The sequence below is a fragment of the Salmo salar genome, chromosome 11 (assembly GCF_965601325.2).
Source record: "Salmo salar chromosome 11, fSalSal1, whole genome shotgun sequence".
Classification (NCBI taxonomy): Eukaryota; Metazoa; Chordata; class Actinopteri; order Salmoniformes; family Salmonidae; genus Salmo; species Salmo salar.
In genome coordinates this window covers 86,603,013-86,619,413 of record NC_138301.1, presented here as the reverse complement: position 1 = coordinate 86,619,413, position 16,401 = coordinate 86,603,013, and the positions used below count along the sequence as shown (strand labels likewise).

Genomic DNA, 16,401 nt, shown 5'->3' with positions numbered 1-16,401 from the left:
CTCAGGGTCCTTAGCTTATTGATGAGCTTTGAGGTCACTATGGTGTTGAACGCTAAGCTGTAGTCAATGAATAGCATTCTCACGTAGGTGTTCCTTTTGTCCAGGTGGGAAAGGCAGTGTTGAGTGCAATAGAGATTGCATCATCTGTGGATCTGTTGGGGCGGTATGCCTATTGGAGTGGGTCTAGGGTTTCTGGGATAATGGTGGTGTTAGCCATGACCAGCCTTTCAAAGTACTTCATGGCTACAGACGTGAGTGCTATGGGTCGGTAGTCATTTAGGCAGGTTACCTTAGTGTTCTTGGGCACAGGGATTGTGGTGGTCTGCTTGAAACATGTTGGTATTACAGACTCAGTCAGGGACAGGTTGAAAATGTCAATGAAGACACTTGCCAGTTGGTCAGCGCACGCTCATAGTACACGTCCTGGCAATCCGTATGGCCCTGCGGCCTTGTGAACGTTGACCTGTTTAAAGGGCTTACATCGGCTACGGAGAGCGTGATCACACAGTCATCTGGAATGCTGTCATGCATGTTTCAGTGTTACTTGCCTCGTAGCGAGCATAGAACTAATTTAGCTTGTCTGGTAGGTTCGTGTCACTGGGCAGCTCATGGCTGTGCTTCCCTTTGTAGTCCAAGTTTGCAAGCCCTGCAACATCCGACGAGTGTCGGAGCCTGTGTAGTACGATTCAATCTTAGTCCTGTATTGACACTTTGCCTGCTTGATGGTTCGTCAGAGGGCATAGCGGGATTTCTTATAAGCTTCCAGGTTAGCGTCCCGCTCCTTGAAAGCGGCAGCTCCAGCCTTTAGCTCAGTGCGGATGTTGCCTGTAATCCATGGCTTCTGGTTGGGGTATGTATGTAGTCACTGTGGGGACGACGTCGTCGATACACTTATTGATGAAGCCAGTGACAGATGTGGTGTAGTCCTCCTCAATGCCATCGGAAGAATCCCAGAACATATTCCAGTCTGTGCTAACAAAACAGTCCTGTAGCTTAGCATCTGCTTTATCTGACCACTTTCTTATTGACTGAGAAACTGGTGCTTCCTGCTTTAGTTTTTGCTTGTAAGCAGGAATCAGGAGAGAACTATGGTCAGGTTTGCCAAATGGAGGGCGAGGGAGAGCTTTGTACGTTTCTCTGGATGAGCTTTTCCGGTTTGCTTATGGAGGTATACAGCTCATTGAGTGCAGTCTTAGTGACAGCATCGGTCTGTGGTGGTATATAGACAGCTACGAAAAATATAGATGTAAACTCTGTCGGTAAATCGTGTTGTCTACAGCTTATCGTGAGATACTCTACCTCAGGCGAGGAAAACCTCAAGACTTCCTTAGATTTCGTGCACCAGCTGTTGTTTACAAATATGCATAGGCCACCTCCCCTTGTCTTACCAGAGGCCGCTGTTCTATCCTGCCGAAAAGCTTAAAACCTGCCAGCTTTATGTTACATGTTGTCGTTCAGCCACGACTCGGTGAAACATTAAAAACGAATAACTTATGTCTCGTTGGTGGGATACACATGCTCGTAGTTCATCTATTTTATTATTGAACGTTGGCTAATAAGACTGATGGTAAATTAACGTCTCGGTGATGGATCCTTACAAGTCACCCAGACCGTCGTCTACAATACCACCGTCTTTTCCTCCATGCAAATGACGGGGATGAGGGCCTTGTCGGGTGTCTGGAGTAAATCCTCCCGTCCGACTCGTTGAAGAATTCCTCCAGTACGGTGTGAGTAATCGCTGCCCTGAGATCAAGAAGCTCTTTTCGGTCATGAGACACGGTGGCGGAAACATTATGTACAACATAAGTTACAAATAACGCAAAAAAATTAAATAAGCAAACAATAACGCAATTGGTTATGGGATCATAAAACGGCGGCCATCGCTTTCGGCACCATTATCACCAGGAGACAGAAGTCTTTACAGCAATTAAAAAAGTATTGTTTCATTCTTGTAGTTTGAACAGTTGGAACAGACCACGTAGTTAGTTAAGACATAGTGACCATTCAACCATGAGACAGACCATGTTTTTCCTGCTCCCAATGTTCTTTATTACCTTTGATCAAAAACACTCAGACAAAAAAAAGCACATAAATGACAGTCACATATGTATATGATTTGCCTGTCATACATGATACATACATGGAACAGAGAGTGCATTGGCAACTCATGTCTAATGGAAACCAGTCAGTCAGCCAACAGTCAGTAAATCAATCGTCAAGTCATCTCATCCCCAAGCACTTCCACCCAAATTGCGAAGAGCCTGGTGGACCAGCGTGTTAAACTTGGCCTCCGTTAGCCAATACAGAAAGACCTGGAGAAACTCCAGGTGCATAGGCATTAACTTACTGAGCTTAATCTACCACCCAATCATCTCCCATAAAACCTCCCCCATACGCTAACACACCACAAGCAGAGCCTCGCCTTTCACAAGTGTTATGCTCTAAAATAAAATGCCACTTTACCCAGTAAGGCCAACATTGAATCGTTGATATACCAGCCTTACATACACAATAGCCTGGGGACAAGGTTAGTCAGTCAGTAAACAGTCAGGCACTTCATGTAAGTGAACTAAGGCCTTTCTCTCGGTCTCAGCCAAACACATCTCTCAATTAAAACCTAAAATGTGTTTCTAAAAGCAAATTAAACTATTCCGCCCCCATGGAACTGCAGCAGTCAAAACCTGGAAGCTTCACTTTTCATTTTTAAAAAGCAAACTAAGTGCACTCCCCCTCTCTCCTCTATTTAGTCCAGTCTTTGGTGCGTTTGTGTCGTGTGCGGACTTTCCTCTGTGGGCCACTTATCTCTTCAGAGGGGAGGAAGGAGGCAGACCCCTCAGGCTCATTAGTCCACCCTTTGGGGGAGTAAAGGGGGAGAACAGGGAAAGGGGGAGGGCAGCGAACTCTCCTCTCGCCCTCGTGGTGGGATACCCTCCAGTCCTCCCCTCCCCTCCTGTCTTCCTCTGGTGGGTAGGGCCTCCTCCAGTTGTTCTGTGGCTGGGGGGGTCTCCATTGGTAGTTGTTGAAGTGAGGAGGATGGGGGAGAAGGCTAGGGTGGGGAGGCCACATGCCATAAGGAGGCAGAGGAGGAGGGAAGCCGTGAGTCTGGTGGTTCATACCCCTCTGGTGGAGAGGCCTGTAGAGAGAGCAAGAGCAGAACAGTCAGACCAAAATTAAACTTATGGAGTGGATTCGGAAAGTATTCAGACCCCTTGACCATTTCCACATTTTGTTATGTTACAGCATTATTCTAAAATTTAGGGGGGGGGGGGGTCTCAATTTATCTACACAAACCAAAAAGTTATTTTTTTATTTTAGTTCATTTATTAAAAACTTAAATATCACATTTACATAAGTATTCAGACAATTTACTCAGTACTTTGTTGAAGCAGCTTTGGCAACAAATAAAGCCTAGAGTCTTCTGTGGTATGAAGCTACAAGGACATTGAGACTTGTCCCGAAGCCACTCCTGCGATACCTTGGCTGTGTGCTTAGGGATGTTGTCCTGCTGGAAGGTGAACCGTTGCCCCAGTCTGAGGTCCTGAGCATTCTGGAGCAGGTTTTCATCAAGCATCTCTGTACTTTGCTCCATTCATTTCTGCCTTGATCCTGACGAGACTCCAAGTCCCTGCCGCTGAAAAACATGCCACAGCATGATGCTGCCACCACCATGCTTCACCGTAGGGATGGTGCCAGGTTTCCTCCAGATGTGACACTTGGCATCAGGCCAATCTTGGTTTCATCAGACCAGAGAGTCTTGTTTCTCATGGTCTGAGTCCTTCAGGTGTCTTTTGGCAAACTCCAAGCAGGCTGTCAGGTGCCTTTTACTGAGGAGTGGCTTCCGTCTGGCCATTACTATGGTGGAATGCAGCAGAGATGGTTGTCCTTCTGGAAGGTTCTCCCATCTCCACAGAGGAACTCTAGAGCTCTGTCAGATTGACGATTGGATTCTTCGTCCCCTCCCTGACCAAGGCCCTTCTCCCCCAATAGCTCAGTTAGGCCAGGCGGCCAGCTCTAGGAAGTCTTAGTCGTTCCAAGCTTCTTCCATTTAAGAATGATGGCCACTGTTTGTTGGGAGCTTCAAAACTGCACACACTTTTTTGTACCCTTCCCCAGATCTTTGCCCCGACACAATCCTGTCTCGGAGCTCTACGGACAACTCATTCGACCTCATGGCTTGGTTTTTGCTCTGACATGCACTGTCAACTGTGGGACCTTATATAGACAGGTATGCGCCTTTCCAAAACATGTCCATTCAATTGAATTTACCACAGGTGGACTCCAATCAAGTTGTAGAAACATCTCATGGATGGCCAATGGAAACAGGATGCACCTGAGCTCAATTGCAAGTCTCATTGCAAAGGGTCTGAACACTTACGGTTGAAGTCGGAAGTTTACATACACCTCAGCCAAATACATTTAAACTCAGTTTCACAATTCCTGACATTTAACCCTAGTAAAAATTCCCGGGTCTTAGGTCAGTTAGGATCACCACTTTATTTTAAGAACGTGAAATGTCAGAATAATAGTAGAGAATTATTTATTTCAGCTTTTATTTCTTTCATCACATTCCCAGTGGGTCAGAAGTTTACATACACTCAATTAGTATTTGGTAGCATTGTCTTTAAATTGTTTAACTTGGGTCAAACGTTTCAGCTAGCCTTCCACAAGCTTCCCACAATAAGTTGGGTGAATTTTGGCCCATTCCTCCTGACAGAACTGGTGTGACTGAGACAGATTTGTAGGACTCCTTGCTTGCACACGCCTTTTCAGTTCTGCCCAAACATTTTCTATAGGATTGAAGTCAGGGCTTTGTGATGGCCACTCCAATACCTTGACTTTGTTGTCCTTAAGCCATTTTGCCACAACTTTGGAAGTATGCTTGGGGTCATTGATCATTTGGCAGACCCATTTGCGACCAAGCTTTAACTTCCTGACTGATGTCTTGAGATTTTGCTTCAATATATCCACAATTTTCCTCCCTACATGATGCCATCTATTTTGTGAAATGCACCAGTCCCTCCTGCAGCAAAGCAACCCCACAACATGATGCTGCCACCCCCGTGCTTCACAGTTGGGATGGTGTTCTTCGGCTTGCAAGCCTCCCCCTTTTTCCTTCAAACATAACAATGGTCATTACGGTCAAACATTTCTATTTTTGTTTCATCAGACCAGAGTACATTTCTCCAAAAAGGACATTGTCCCCATGTGCAGTTGCAAACCGTAGTCTGGCTTTTTTATGGCGGTTCTGGAGCAGTGGCTTTTTCCTTGCCAAGCGGCCTTCAGGTTATGTCGATATAGGATTTGTTTTACTGTGGATATAGATACTTTTGTACCGGTTTCCTCCAGCATCTTCACAAGGTCCTTTGCTGTTGCTCTGGGATTGATTTGCACTTCTCACACCAAAGTACGTTCATCTCTTGGAGACAGAACACGTCTCCTTCCTGAGCGGTATGACGGCTGCGTGGTCCCATGGTGTTTATACTTGCGTACTATTGTTTGTATAGATGAACGTGGTACCTTCCGGCATTTGGAAATGGCTCCCAAGGATGAACAAGACTTGTGGAGGTCTACAATTTTTTTTCTGAGGTCTTGGCTGATTTCTTTTGATTTTCTCATGATGTCAAGCAAAGAGGCACTGAGTTTGAAGGTAGGCCTTGAAATACATCCACAGGTACACCTCCAATTGACTCAAATTATGTCAATTAGCCTATCAGAAGCTTCTAAAGCCATGACATCATTTTCTGAAATTCTCCAAGCTGTTTAAAGACACAGTTAACTTAGTGTATGTGAACTTCTGACCCACTGGAATTGTGATACAGTGAATTATAAGTTAAATAATCTGTAAACATTTGTTGGAAAAATTAATTGTGTCATGCTCACAGTAGATGTCCAACCGACTTGCCAAAACTATAGTTTGTTAACAAGAAATTTGTGGAGTTGTTGAAAAATGAGTTTTAATGACTCCAACCTAAGTTTAAGTAAACTTCCGACTTCAACTGTATGTAAATAAGGCATCCGGTTTCTTTTTTTGCTAACATTTCTAAAATCCTGCTTTCGCTTTGAAATTATGGGGTGTTGTGTGTAGATTGATATATTTCATCAATTTTAGAATAAGGCTGTAACTTTACATTTTTGGGGAAAAAGTCAAGGGATCTGAATACTTTACGATAGCACTGTATATAGACATATCTGTATGTCTATATGGGTTAGAGGTCAGGGTGCTTACACAAATTGGTTGTGGTCATGCCTGTCGTAATGTCTGTCGCGGTGTTGGGCAGGAGAGTCGAGAATGCTATGACGACTGCCAGAACGGCCTCTGATTGGCTCCTGCTCCGACTCCTCCATCCCATTGTTACTGCAGAGGGAGGAAGGAGGGATGATGAATAAAAGTATGGATGGACAGAGAACGATAGAGCGACCAACACACAAATTACCTTCTCTTTGGCCCAGTCTGTAGGTCTTTCAGGTAGTTCTCTCTTTCTATGGGGTGACCCCGCGAAGAGTTAAACACTGGAATAACACATGGGAAAAAAACATTACACACATGCATGCGTGCACACAATTTTTGAATGAGGTTCAGTACTCACACTCCACAGCCTCTTTAGGATCGATCCCATCTACATCTATCAGATACCTGAAGAGGAGAGAATGAGAAGAAGAAAAGAGAAAGATGTAGGCTACGAACTAAGCACATTTAGAATCTACCAGATACTCCACAAAATCTGCTAAAAACTCCTTACCTACAGACCAGGTAGCCTGTCCTGTTGAGCCCATGAGTACAGTGTACTCCGATCAGCTTATCTTTGAAAGAGAAAGATAATAAATACATTTACATTATCTTGTATTTCTGCTGATGTGTTTACGATTAACTAACCAAACACAGACAATCAGTTTCACTAACCACAAGTGAGTGTGTGTGTGTGTGTGTGTGGTGTGTGACTGACCGTTGTGTGCGTTGTCTCGTAGGAACCCGCGGACGGCACGTTTGAAGCTAAGGATTGTGGGGTCGCTGGGAACTTGATGACCAGCTGTGAAAATCTTCAGGTATAACACAGAGTCTGGAAGGTCCTACACACACAAACTACACAGTAAGTGATTGTTTGTGTGTGTGTGTGTGTGTGTGCGCGTAAGTGAATGTGTGTGTAAGTGAATGTGTGTGTGTGCGCGTAAGTGAATGTGTGTGTAAGTGAATGTGTGTGTGTAAGTGTGAGTGTGTGTGTGTAAGTGAGTGTGTGAGTGTGTGTGTGTAAGTGAGTGTGTGTGTGTGTGTGTGTAAGTGAGTGTGTGTGTGTGTGTGTGTAAGTGAGTGTGTGTGTGTGTGTGTAAGTGAGTGTGTGTGTGTGTGTGTGTAAGTGAGTGTGTGTGTGTGTGTGTAAGTGAGTGTGTGTGTGTAAGTGAGTGTGTGTGTGTGAGTGTGTGTGTAAGTGAGTGTGTGTGTAAGTGAGTGTGTGTGTGTGTGTGTGTAAGTGAGTGTGTGTGTGTGTAAGTGAGTGTGAGTGTAAGTGAGTGTGAGTGTGTGTAAGTGAATGTGTGTGTGTGTGTGTAAGTGAGTGTGTGTAAGTGAGTGTGTGTGTGTGTGTGTGTGTAAGTGAGTGTGAGTGTGTGTGTGTAAGTGAGTGTGTGTGTGTGTGTAAGTGAGTGTGTGTGTGTAAGTGAGTGTGTGTAAGTGAGTGTGTGTGAGTGTGTGTATAAGTGAGTGTGTGTGAGTGTGTGTATAAGTGTGTGTAAGTGAATGTGTGTGAGTGTGTGTAAGTGAATGTGTGTGAGTGTGTAAGTGAATGTGTGTGAGTGTGTAAGTGAATGTGTGTGTGTGTAAGTGAATGTGTGTGTGTGTAAGTGAATGTGTGTGTGTGTAAGTGAATGTGTGTGTGTGTAAGTGAATGTGTGTGTAAGTGAATGTGTGTGTGTGTGTAAGTGAATGTGTGTGTGTGTGTGTAAGTGAATGTGTGTGTGTGTAAGTGAATGTGTGTGTGTGTAAGTGAATGTGTGTGTGTGTGTAAGTGAGTGTGTGTGAGTGTGTAAGTGAGTGTGTGTGAGTGTAAGTGTAAGTGAGTGTGTGTGTGTGTGTAAGTGAGTGAGTGTGTGTGTAAGTGAATGTGTGTGTGTGTGTGCGAGTGTGTGTGTGTGTGTGCAAGTGAGTGTGTGTGTGTGTGTGTGTGCAAGTGAATGTGTGTGTGTGAGTGTGTGTGCAAGTGAGTGTGTGTGTGTGCAAGTGAATGTGTGTGTGTGAGTGTGTGTGAATGTGTGTGTGTAAGTGAATGTGTGTGAATGTGTGTGTGTAAGTGAATGTGTGTGAATGTGTGTATGTGTAAGTGAATGTGTGTGAATGTGTGTGTGTAAGTGAATGTGTGTGAATGTGTGTGTGTAAGTGAATGTGTGTGAATGTGTGTGTGTAAGTGAATGTGTGTGAATGTGTGTGTGTGTGTGTGTGTGAATGTGTGTGTGTGTGTGTGTGTGTGTGTGTGTGTGTGAATGTGTGTGTGTGAGTGTGTGTGAATGTGTGTAAGTGAATGTGTGTGAGTGTGTGAGTGTGTGTAAGTGAATGTGTGTGTGTAAGTGAATGTGTGTGTGTGTAAGCGAATGTGTGTGTAAGTGAATGTGTGTGTGTAAGTGAGTGTGTGTGTGTGTAAGTGAGTGTGTGTGTGTGTAAGTGAGTGTGTGTGTAAGTGAATGTGTGTGTGTGTGTGCGAGTGTGTGTGTGTGTGCAAGTGAGTGTGTGTGTGTGTGTGCAAGTGAATGTGTGTGTGTGAGTGTGTGTGCAAGTGAGTGTGTGTGTGTGCAAGTGAATGTGTGTGTGTGAGTGTGTGTGAATGTGTGTGTGTGAGTGTGTGTGAATGTGTGTGTGTGAGTGTGTGTGAATGTGTGTGTGTAAGTGAATGTGTGTGAATGTGTGTATGTGTGTGTGTAAGTGAATGTGTGTGAATGTGTGTGTGTAAGTGAATGTGTGTGAATGTGTGTGTGTGTGTGTGTGTGTGTGTGTGAATGTGTGTGTGTGAGTGTGTGTGAATGTGTGTAAGTGTGTGAGTGTGTGTAAGTGAATGAATGTGTGTAAGTGAGTGTGTGTGTGTAAGTGAATGTGTGTGTGTAAGTGAATGTGTGTGTGTGTAAGTGAATGTGTGTGTAAGTGAATGTGTGTGTGTAAGTGTGTGTGTGAGTGTAAGTGAGTGTGTGAGTAAATGTGTGTGTGAGTGTAAGTGAGTGTAAATGTGTGTGTGAGTGTAAATGTGTGTGTGAGTGTAAGTGAGTGTAAGTGTAAGTGTAAGTGTAAGTGAGTGTGTGTGTAAGTGAGTGTGTGTGTAAGTGAGTGTGTGTGTGTGTAAGTGAGTGTGTGTGTGTGTGTAAGTGAGTGTGTGTGTGTGTAAGTGAGTGTGTGTGTGTGTAAGTGAGTGTGTGTGTGTGTAAGTGAGTGTGTGTGTGTGTGTAAGTGAGTGTGTGTGTGTGTGTAAGTGAGTGTGTGTGTGTGTAAGTGAGTGTGTGTGTGTAAGTGAGTGTGTGTGTGTAAGTGAGTGTGTGAGTGTGTGTGTGTGAATGTGTGTGTAAGTGAGTGTGAGTGTGAGTGTGTGTGTGCGAGTGTGTGTGTGTGTGTAAGTGTGTGTAAGTGAGTGTGTGTGTGTGTAAGTGAGTGTGTGTGTGCGAGTGTGTGTGTGCGAGTGTGTGTGTGTGCAAGTGAATGTGTGTGTGTGAGTGTGCAAGTGAATGTGTGTGTGTGAGTGTGTGTGAATGTGTGTGTGTGAGTGTGTGTGAATGTGTGTGTGTGAGTGTGTGTGAATGTGTGTGTGTAAGTGAGTGTGTAAGTGAATGTGTGTGTGTGTGTGTGTAAGTGAGTGTGTGTGTGTGTGTGTGTGTGTGTGTAAGTGAGTGTGTAAGTGAATGTGTGTGTGTGTGTGAGTGTGTGTAAGTGAGTGTGAGTGTGTAAGTGAGTGTGTGTGAGTGTGTGTGAGTGTGTGTAAGTGAATGTGTGTGAGTGTGTGTAAGTGAATGTGTGTGTGTAAGTGAATGTGTGTGTGTAAGTGAATGTGTGTGTGTAAGTGAATGTGTGTGTGTGTGTGCGAGTGTGTGTGTGTGTGCGAGTGTGTGTGTGTGTGTGGAAGTGAGTGTGTGTGTGTGTGTGCAAGTGAGTGTGTGTGTGTGTGTGCAAGTGAGTGTGTGTGTGTGCAAGTGAATGTGTGTGTGTGTGTGTGAATGTGTGTGTGTGTGAGAGTGTGTGTGAATGTGTGTGTGTGAGTGTGTAAGTGAATGTGTGTGTGTAAGTGAATGTGTGTGAATGTGTGTATGTGTGTGTGTAAGTGAATGTGTGTGAATGTGTGTGTGTAAGTGAATGTGTGTGAATGTGTGTGTGTGTGTGTGTGTGTGAATGTGTGTGTGTGAGTGTGTGTGAATGTGTGTAAGTGAATGTGTGTGAGTGTGTGAGTGTGTGTAAGTGAATGTGTGTGTGTAAGTGAATGTGTGTGTGTGTAAGTGAATGTGTGTGTAAGTGAGTGTGTGTGTGTAAGTGAGTGTGTGTGTGTGTGTAAATGTGTGTGTGAGTGTAAATGTGTGTGTGAGTGTGTGTGTGTGAATGTGTGTGTGTGTGTGTGTGTGTGTGTGTGTAAGTGAATGTGAGTGTGTGTAAGTGAATGTGTGTGAGTGTGTGTGAGTGTGTGTAAGTGAATGTGTGTGTGTAAGTGAATGTGTGTGTGTAAGTGAATGTGTGTGTGTAAGTGAATGTGTGTGTGTAAGTGAATGTGTGTGTGTGTGTGCGAGTGTGTGTGTGTGTGCGAGTGTGTGTGTGTGTGTGGAAGTGAGTGTGTGTGTGTGTGTGCAAGTGAGTGTGTGTGTGTGCAAGTGAATGTGTGTGTGTGTGTGTGAATGTGTGTGTGTGTGAGAGTGTGTGTGAATGTGTGTGTGTGAGTGTGTAAGTGAATGTGTGTGTGTAAGTGAATGTGTGTGAATGTGTGTATGTGTGTGTGTAAGTGAATGTGTGTGAATGTGTGTGTGTAAGTGAATGTGTGTGAATGTGTGTGTGTGTGTGTGTGTGTGTGAATGTGTGTGTGTGAGTGTGTGTGAATGTGTGTAAGTGAATGTGTGTGAGTGTGTGAGTGTGTGTAAGTGAATGTGTGTGTGTAAGTGAATGTGTGTGTGTGTAAGTGAATGTGTGTGTAAGTGAGTGTGTGTGTGTAAGTGAGTGTGTGTGTGTGTGTGTAAATGTGTGTGTGAGTGTAAATGTGTGTGTGAGTGTAAGTGAGTGTAAGTGTAAGTGAGTGTGTGTGTGTGTGTGTAAGTGAGTGTGTGTGTGTGTGTGTGTGTGTAAGTGAGTGTGTGTGTGTGTGTAAGTGAGTGTGTGTGTGTGTGTGTGTGTAAGTGAGTGTGTGTGTGTGTAAGTGAGTGTGTGAGTGTGTGTGTGCGAGTGTGTGTGTAAGTGAGTGTGAGTGTGTGTGTGCGAGTGTGTGTGTGTGTGTAAGTGAGTGTGTGTAAGTGAGTGTGTGTGTGCGAGTGTGTGTGTGCGAGTGTGTGTGTGTGCAAGTGAATGTGTGTGTGTGAGTGTGCAAGTGAATGTGTGTGTGTGAGTGTGTGTGAATGTGTGTGTGAGTGTGTGTGTGAATGTGTGTGTGTAAGTGAGTGTGTGTGTAAGTGTGTGTGTGAGTGTAAGTGAGTGTGTGTGTAAGTGAGTGTGTGTGAATGTGTGTGTGTGAATGTGTGTGTGTAAGTGAATGTGTGTGAATGTGTGTATGTGTGTGTGTAAGTGAATGTGTGTGAATGTGTGTGTGTAAGTGAATGTGTGTGAATGTGTGTGTGTGTGTGTGTGTGTGTGTGTGTGAATGTGTGTGTGTGAGTGTGTGTAAGTGAATGAATGTGTGTAAGTGTGTGAGTGTGTGTAAGTGAATGTGTGTGTGTAAGTGAATGTGTGTGTGTGTAAGTGAGTGTGTGTGTGTAAGTGTGTGTGTGAGTGTAAGTGAGTGTGTGAGTGTAAGTGAGTGTGTGAGTAAATGTGTGTGTGAGTGTAAGTGAGTGTAAATGTGTGTGTGAGTGTAAAAGTGAGTGTAAGTGTAAGTGTAAGTGAGTGTGTGTGTAAGTGAGTGTGTGTGTGTGTAAGTGAGTGTGTGTGTGTGTAAGTGAGTGTGTGTGTGTGTAAGTGAGTGTGTGTGTGTGTGTAAGTGAGTGTGTGTGTGTGTGTAAGTGAGTGTGTGTGTGTGTGTAAGTGAGTGTGTGTGTGTGTGTAAGTGAGTGTGTGTGTGTGTGTAAGTGAGTGTGTGTGTGTGTGTGAGTGTGTGTGTGTAAGTGAGTGTGTGTGTGTAAGTGAGTGTGTGTGTGTAAGTGAGTGTGTGTGTGTAAGTGAGTGTGTGAGTGTGTGTGTGTGAATGTGTGTGTAAGTGAGTGTGAGTGTGAGTGTGTGTGTGCGAGTGTGTGTGTGTGTGTAAGTGTGTGTAAGTGAGTGTGTGTGTGTGTAAGTGAGTGTGTGTGTGCGAGTGTGTGTGTGCGAGTGTGTGTGTGTGCAAGTGAATGTGTGTGTGTGAGTGTGCAAGTGAATGTGTGTGTGTGAGTGTGTGTGAATGTGTGTGTGTGAGTGTGTGTGAATGTGTGTGTGTGAGTGTGTGTGAATGTGTGTGTGTAAGTGAGTGTGTAAGTGAATGTGTGTGTGTGTGTGTGTAAGTGAGTGTGTGTGTGTGTGTGTGTGTGTGTAAGTGAGTGTGTAAGTGAATGTGTGTGTGTGTGAGTGTGTGTAAGTGAGTGTGTGTAAGTGAGTGTGTGTGTGTAAGTGAGTGTGTGTAAGTGAGTGTGTGTAAGTGAATGTGTGTGTGTAAGTGAATGTGTGTGTGTGTAAGTGAATGTGTGTGTGTGTAAGTGAGTGTGTGTGAGTGTAAGTGAGTGTGTGTGAGTGTAAGTGTAAGTGAGTGTGTGTAAGTGAGTGTGTGTAAGTGAGTGTGTGTGTGTGTAAGTGAGTGTGTGTGTGTGTAAGTGAGTGTGTGTGTGTGTAAGTGAGTGTGTGTGTGTGTAAGTGAGTGTGTGTGTGTGTGTAAGTGAGTGTGTGTGTGTGTGTAAGTGAGTGTGTGTGTGTGTAAGTGAGTGTGTGTGTGTAAGTGAGTGTGTGTGTGTAAGTGAGTGTGTGAGTGTGTGTGTGTGAATGTGTGTGTAAGTGAGTGTGAGTGTGAGTGTGTGTGTGCGAGTGTGTGTGTGTGTGTGTGTGTGTAAGTGAGTGTGTGTGTGTGTAAGTGAGTGTGTGTGTGCGAGTGTGTGTGTGCGAGTGTGTGTGTGTGCAAGTGAATGTGTGTGTGTGAGTGTGCAAGTGAATGTGTGTGTGTGAGTGTGTGTGAATGTGTGTGTGTGTGAGTGTGTGTGAATGTGTGTGTGTGAGTGTGTGAATGTGTGTGTGTAAGTGAATGTGTGTGTGTGTGTGTGTAAGTGAGTGTGTGTGTAAGTGAGTGTGTAAGTGAATGTGTGTGTGTGTGTGTGAGTGTGTGTAAGTGAGTGTGTGTAAGTGAGTGTGAGTGTGTAAGTGAGTGTGTAAGTGAATGTGTGTGTGTAAGTGAATGTGTGTGTGTGTAAGTGAATGTGTGTGTGTGTAAGTGAATGTGTGTGTGTGTAAGTGAATGTGTGTGTGTGTAAGTGAGTGTGTGTGAGTGTAAGTGAGTGTGTGTGAGTGTAAGTGTAAGTGAGTGTGTGTAAGTGAGTGTGTGTGTGTGTGTAAATGTGTGTGTGTAAGTAAGTGAGTGTGTGTGTGTGTGTGAGTGTGTAAGTGAGTGTGTAAGTGAGTGTGTGTGTGTGTAAGTGAGTGTGTGTGTGTAAGTGAGTGTGTGTAAGTGAGTGTGTGTGTGTGTAAGTGAGTGTGTGTAAGTGAGTGTGTGTGTGTGTGTAAGTGAGTGTGTGTAAGTGAGTGTGTGTGCAAGTGAATGTGTGTGCGTGAATGTGTGTGTGCAAGTGAGTGTGCAAGTGTGTGTGTGTGTGTGTGTGTGTGTGTGTGAATGTGTGTGTGTGAGTGTGTGTGAATGTGTGTGTAAGTGAATGTGTGTGAATGTGTGTGTGTAAGTGAATGTGTGTGAATGTGTGTGTGTGTAAGTGAATGTGTGTGTGAGTGTGTGTGAGTGTAAGTGAATGTGTGTGTGAGTGTAAGTGAATGTGTGTGTGAGTGAATGTGTGTGTGAGTGTGTGTGAGTGAATGTGTGTGTGAGAATGTGTGTGAGTGTGTGTGAGTGTGTGTGAGTGTGTGTGTAAGTGAATGTGTGTGAGTGTGTGTGTAAGTGAATGTGTGTGAGTGTGTGTAAGTGAATGTGTGTGTGTGTGTGTGAATGTGTGTGTGTGTGTGTGAATGTGTGTGTGTGTGTGTGTGAATGTGTGTGTGTGTGTGTGTGTGTGTAAGTGAGTGTGTGTGTGTTTGTAAGTGAATATGTGTGTGTGTGTGTAAGTGAATATGTGTGTGTGAGTGTGTGTGAATGTGTGTGTGAGTGTGTGTGTGTGAATGTGTGTGTGTGTGTGTGTGTGTGTGTGTAAGTGAATGTGAGTGTGTGTAAGTGAATGTGTGTGAGTGTGTGTGAGTGTGTGTAAGTGAATGTGTGTGAGTGTGTGTAAGTGAATGTGTGTGTGTAAGTGAATGTGTGTGTGTAAGTGAATGTGTGTGTGTAAGTGAATGTGTGTGTGTGTGTGCGAGTGTGTGTGTGTGTGCGAGTGTGTGTGTGTGTGTGCAAGTGAGTGTGTGTGTGTGCGTGCAAGTGAGTGTGTGTGTGTGCATGTGTGTGTGTGTGAGAGTGTGTGTGAATGTGTGTGTGTGAGTGTGTAAGTGAATGTGTGTGTGTAAGTGAATGTGTGTGAATGTGTGTATGTGTGTGTGTAAGTGAATGTGTGTGAATGTGTGTGTGTAAGTGAATGTGTGTGAATGTGTGTGTGTGTGTGTGTGTGTGAATGTGTGTGTGTGTGAATGTGTGTAAGTGAATGTGTGTGAGTGTGTGAGTGTGTGTAAGTGAATGTGTGTGTGTAAGTGAATGTGTGTGTGTGTAAGTGAATGTGTGTGTAAGTGAGTGTGTGTGTGTAAGTGAGTGTGTGTGTGTGTGTAAATGTGTGTGTGAGTGTAAATGTGTGTGTGAGTGTAAGTGAGTGTAAGTGTAAGTGAGTGTGTGTGTGTGTGTGTGTAAGTGAGTGTGTGTGTGTGTGTGTGTGTAAGTGAGTGTGTGTGTGTGTAAGTGAGTGTGTGTGTGTGTGTAAGTGAGTGTGTGTGTGTGTAAGTGAGTGTGTGTGTGTAAGTGAGTGTGTGAGTGTGTGTGTGCGAGTGTGTGTGTGTGTGTAAGTGAGTGTGTGTAAGTGAGTGTGTGTGTGCGAGTGTGTGTGTGTGTGTGTGTGTGAGTGTGCAAGTGAATGTGTGTGTGTGAGTGTGTGTGAATGTGTGTGTGAGTGTGTGTGTGAATGTGTGTGTGTAAGTGAGTGTGTGTGTAAGTGTGTGTGTGAGTGTAAGTGAGTGTGTGTGTAAGTGAGTGTGTGTGTAATGTGTGTGTGAGTGTAAATGTGTGTGTGAGTGTAAATGTGTGTGTGAGTGTAAGTGAGTGTAAGTGTGTGTGTGTGTGTGTGTAAGTGAGTGTGTGTGTGTAAGTGAGTGTGTGAGTGTGTGTGTGCGAGTGTGTGTGTGTGTGTAAGTGAGTGTGTGTAAGTGAGTGTGTGTGTGCGAGTGTGTGTGTGTGTGTGTGTGTGTGCAAGTGAATGTGTGTGTGTGAGTGTGTGTGAATGTGTGTGTGAGTGTGTGTGTGAATGTGTGTGTGTAAGTGAGTGTGTGTGTAAGTGTGTGTGTGAGTGTAAGTGAGTGTGTGTGTAAGTGAGTGTGTGTGTAAATGTGTGTGTGAGTGTAAATGTGTGTGTGAGTGTAAATGTGTGTGTGAGTGTAAGTGAGTGTAAGTGTAAGTGAGTGTGTGTGTGTGTGTGTAAGTGAGTGTGTGTGTGTGTGTGTAAGTGAGTGTGTGTGTGTGTGTGTGTAAGTGAGTGTGTGTGTGTGTAAGTGAGTGTGTGTGTGTGTAAGTGAGTGAGTGTGTGTGTGTAAGTGAGTGTGTGTGTGTAAGTGAGTGTGTGAGTGTGTGTGTGTGAATGTGTGTGTAAGTGAGTGTGAGTGTGTGTGTGCGAGTGTGTGTGTGTGTGTAAGTGAGTGTGTGTGAGTGTAAGTGAGTGTAAGTGTAAGTGAGTGTGTGTGTGTGTGTGTGTAAGTGAGTGTGTGTGTGTGTAAGTGAGTGTGTGTGTGTGTAAGTGAGTGTGTGTGTGTGTGTAAGTGAGTGTGTGTGTGTGTAAGTGAGTGAGTGTGTGTGTAAGTGAGTGAGTGTGTGTGTGTAAGTGAGTGTGTGTGTGTAAGTGAGTGTGTGAGTGTGTGTGTGTGAATGTGTGTGTAAGTGAGTGTGAGTGTGTGTGTGCGAGTGTGTGTGTGTGTGTAAGTGAGTGTGTGTGAGTGTAAGT

General features: G+C 44.4%; 1 protein-coding gene across 2 annotated transcripts in view; it reads right to left on the bottom strand.

The window, feature by feature from the left end:
• Positions 1 to 2,025: 2,025 nt before the first annotated feature.
• The window catches only part of dusp11 (dual specificity phosphatase 11 (RNA/RNP complex 1-interacting)), a 21,044-nt gene continuing 6,668 nt past the window's right edge, over positions 2,026 to 16,401 (bottom strand). For both annotated transcript variants that reach the window (XM_014128274.3, XM_014128275.3), the window contains exons 5-10: positions 6,945 to 7,068; positions 6,741 to 6,801; positions 6,588 to 6,634; positions 6,435 to 6,510; positions 6,227 to 6,355; positions 2,026 to 3,133 (exon numbers count right to left, since the gene is read on the bottom strand). In XM_014128274.3, the coding sequence (XP_013983749.1) occupies positions 2,740 to 3,133; positions 6,227 to 6,355; positions 6,435 to 6,510; positions 6,588 to 6,634; positions 6,741 to 6,801; positions 6,945 to 7,068 (831 nt within the window). In that variant the 3' untranslated portion in view covers positions 2,026 to 2,739. The remainder of the gene's footprint in view (positions 3,134 to 6,226; positions 6,356 to 6,434; positions 6,511 to 6,587; positions 6,635 to 6,740; positions 6,802 to 6,944; positions 7,069 to 16,401) is intronic.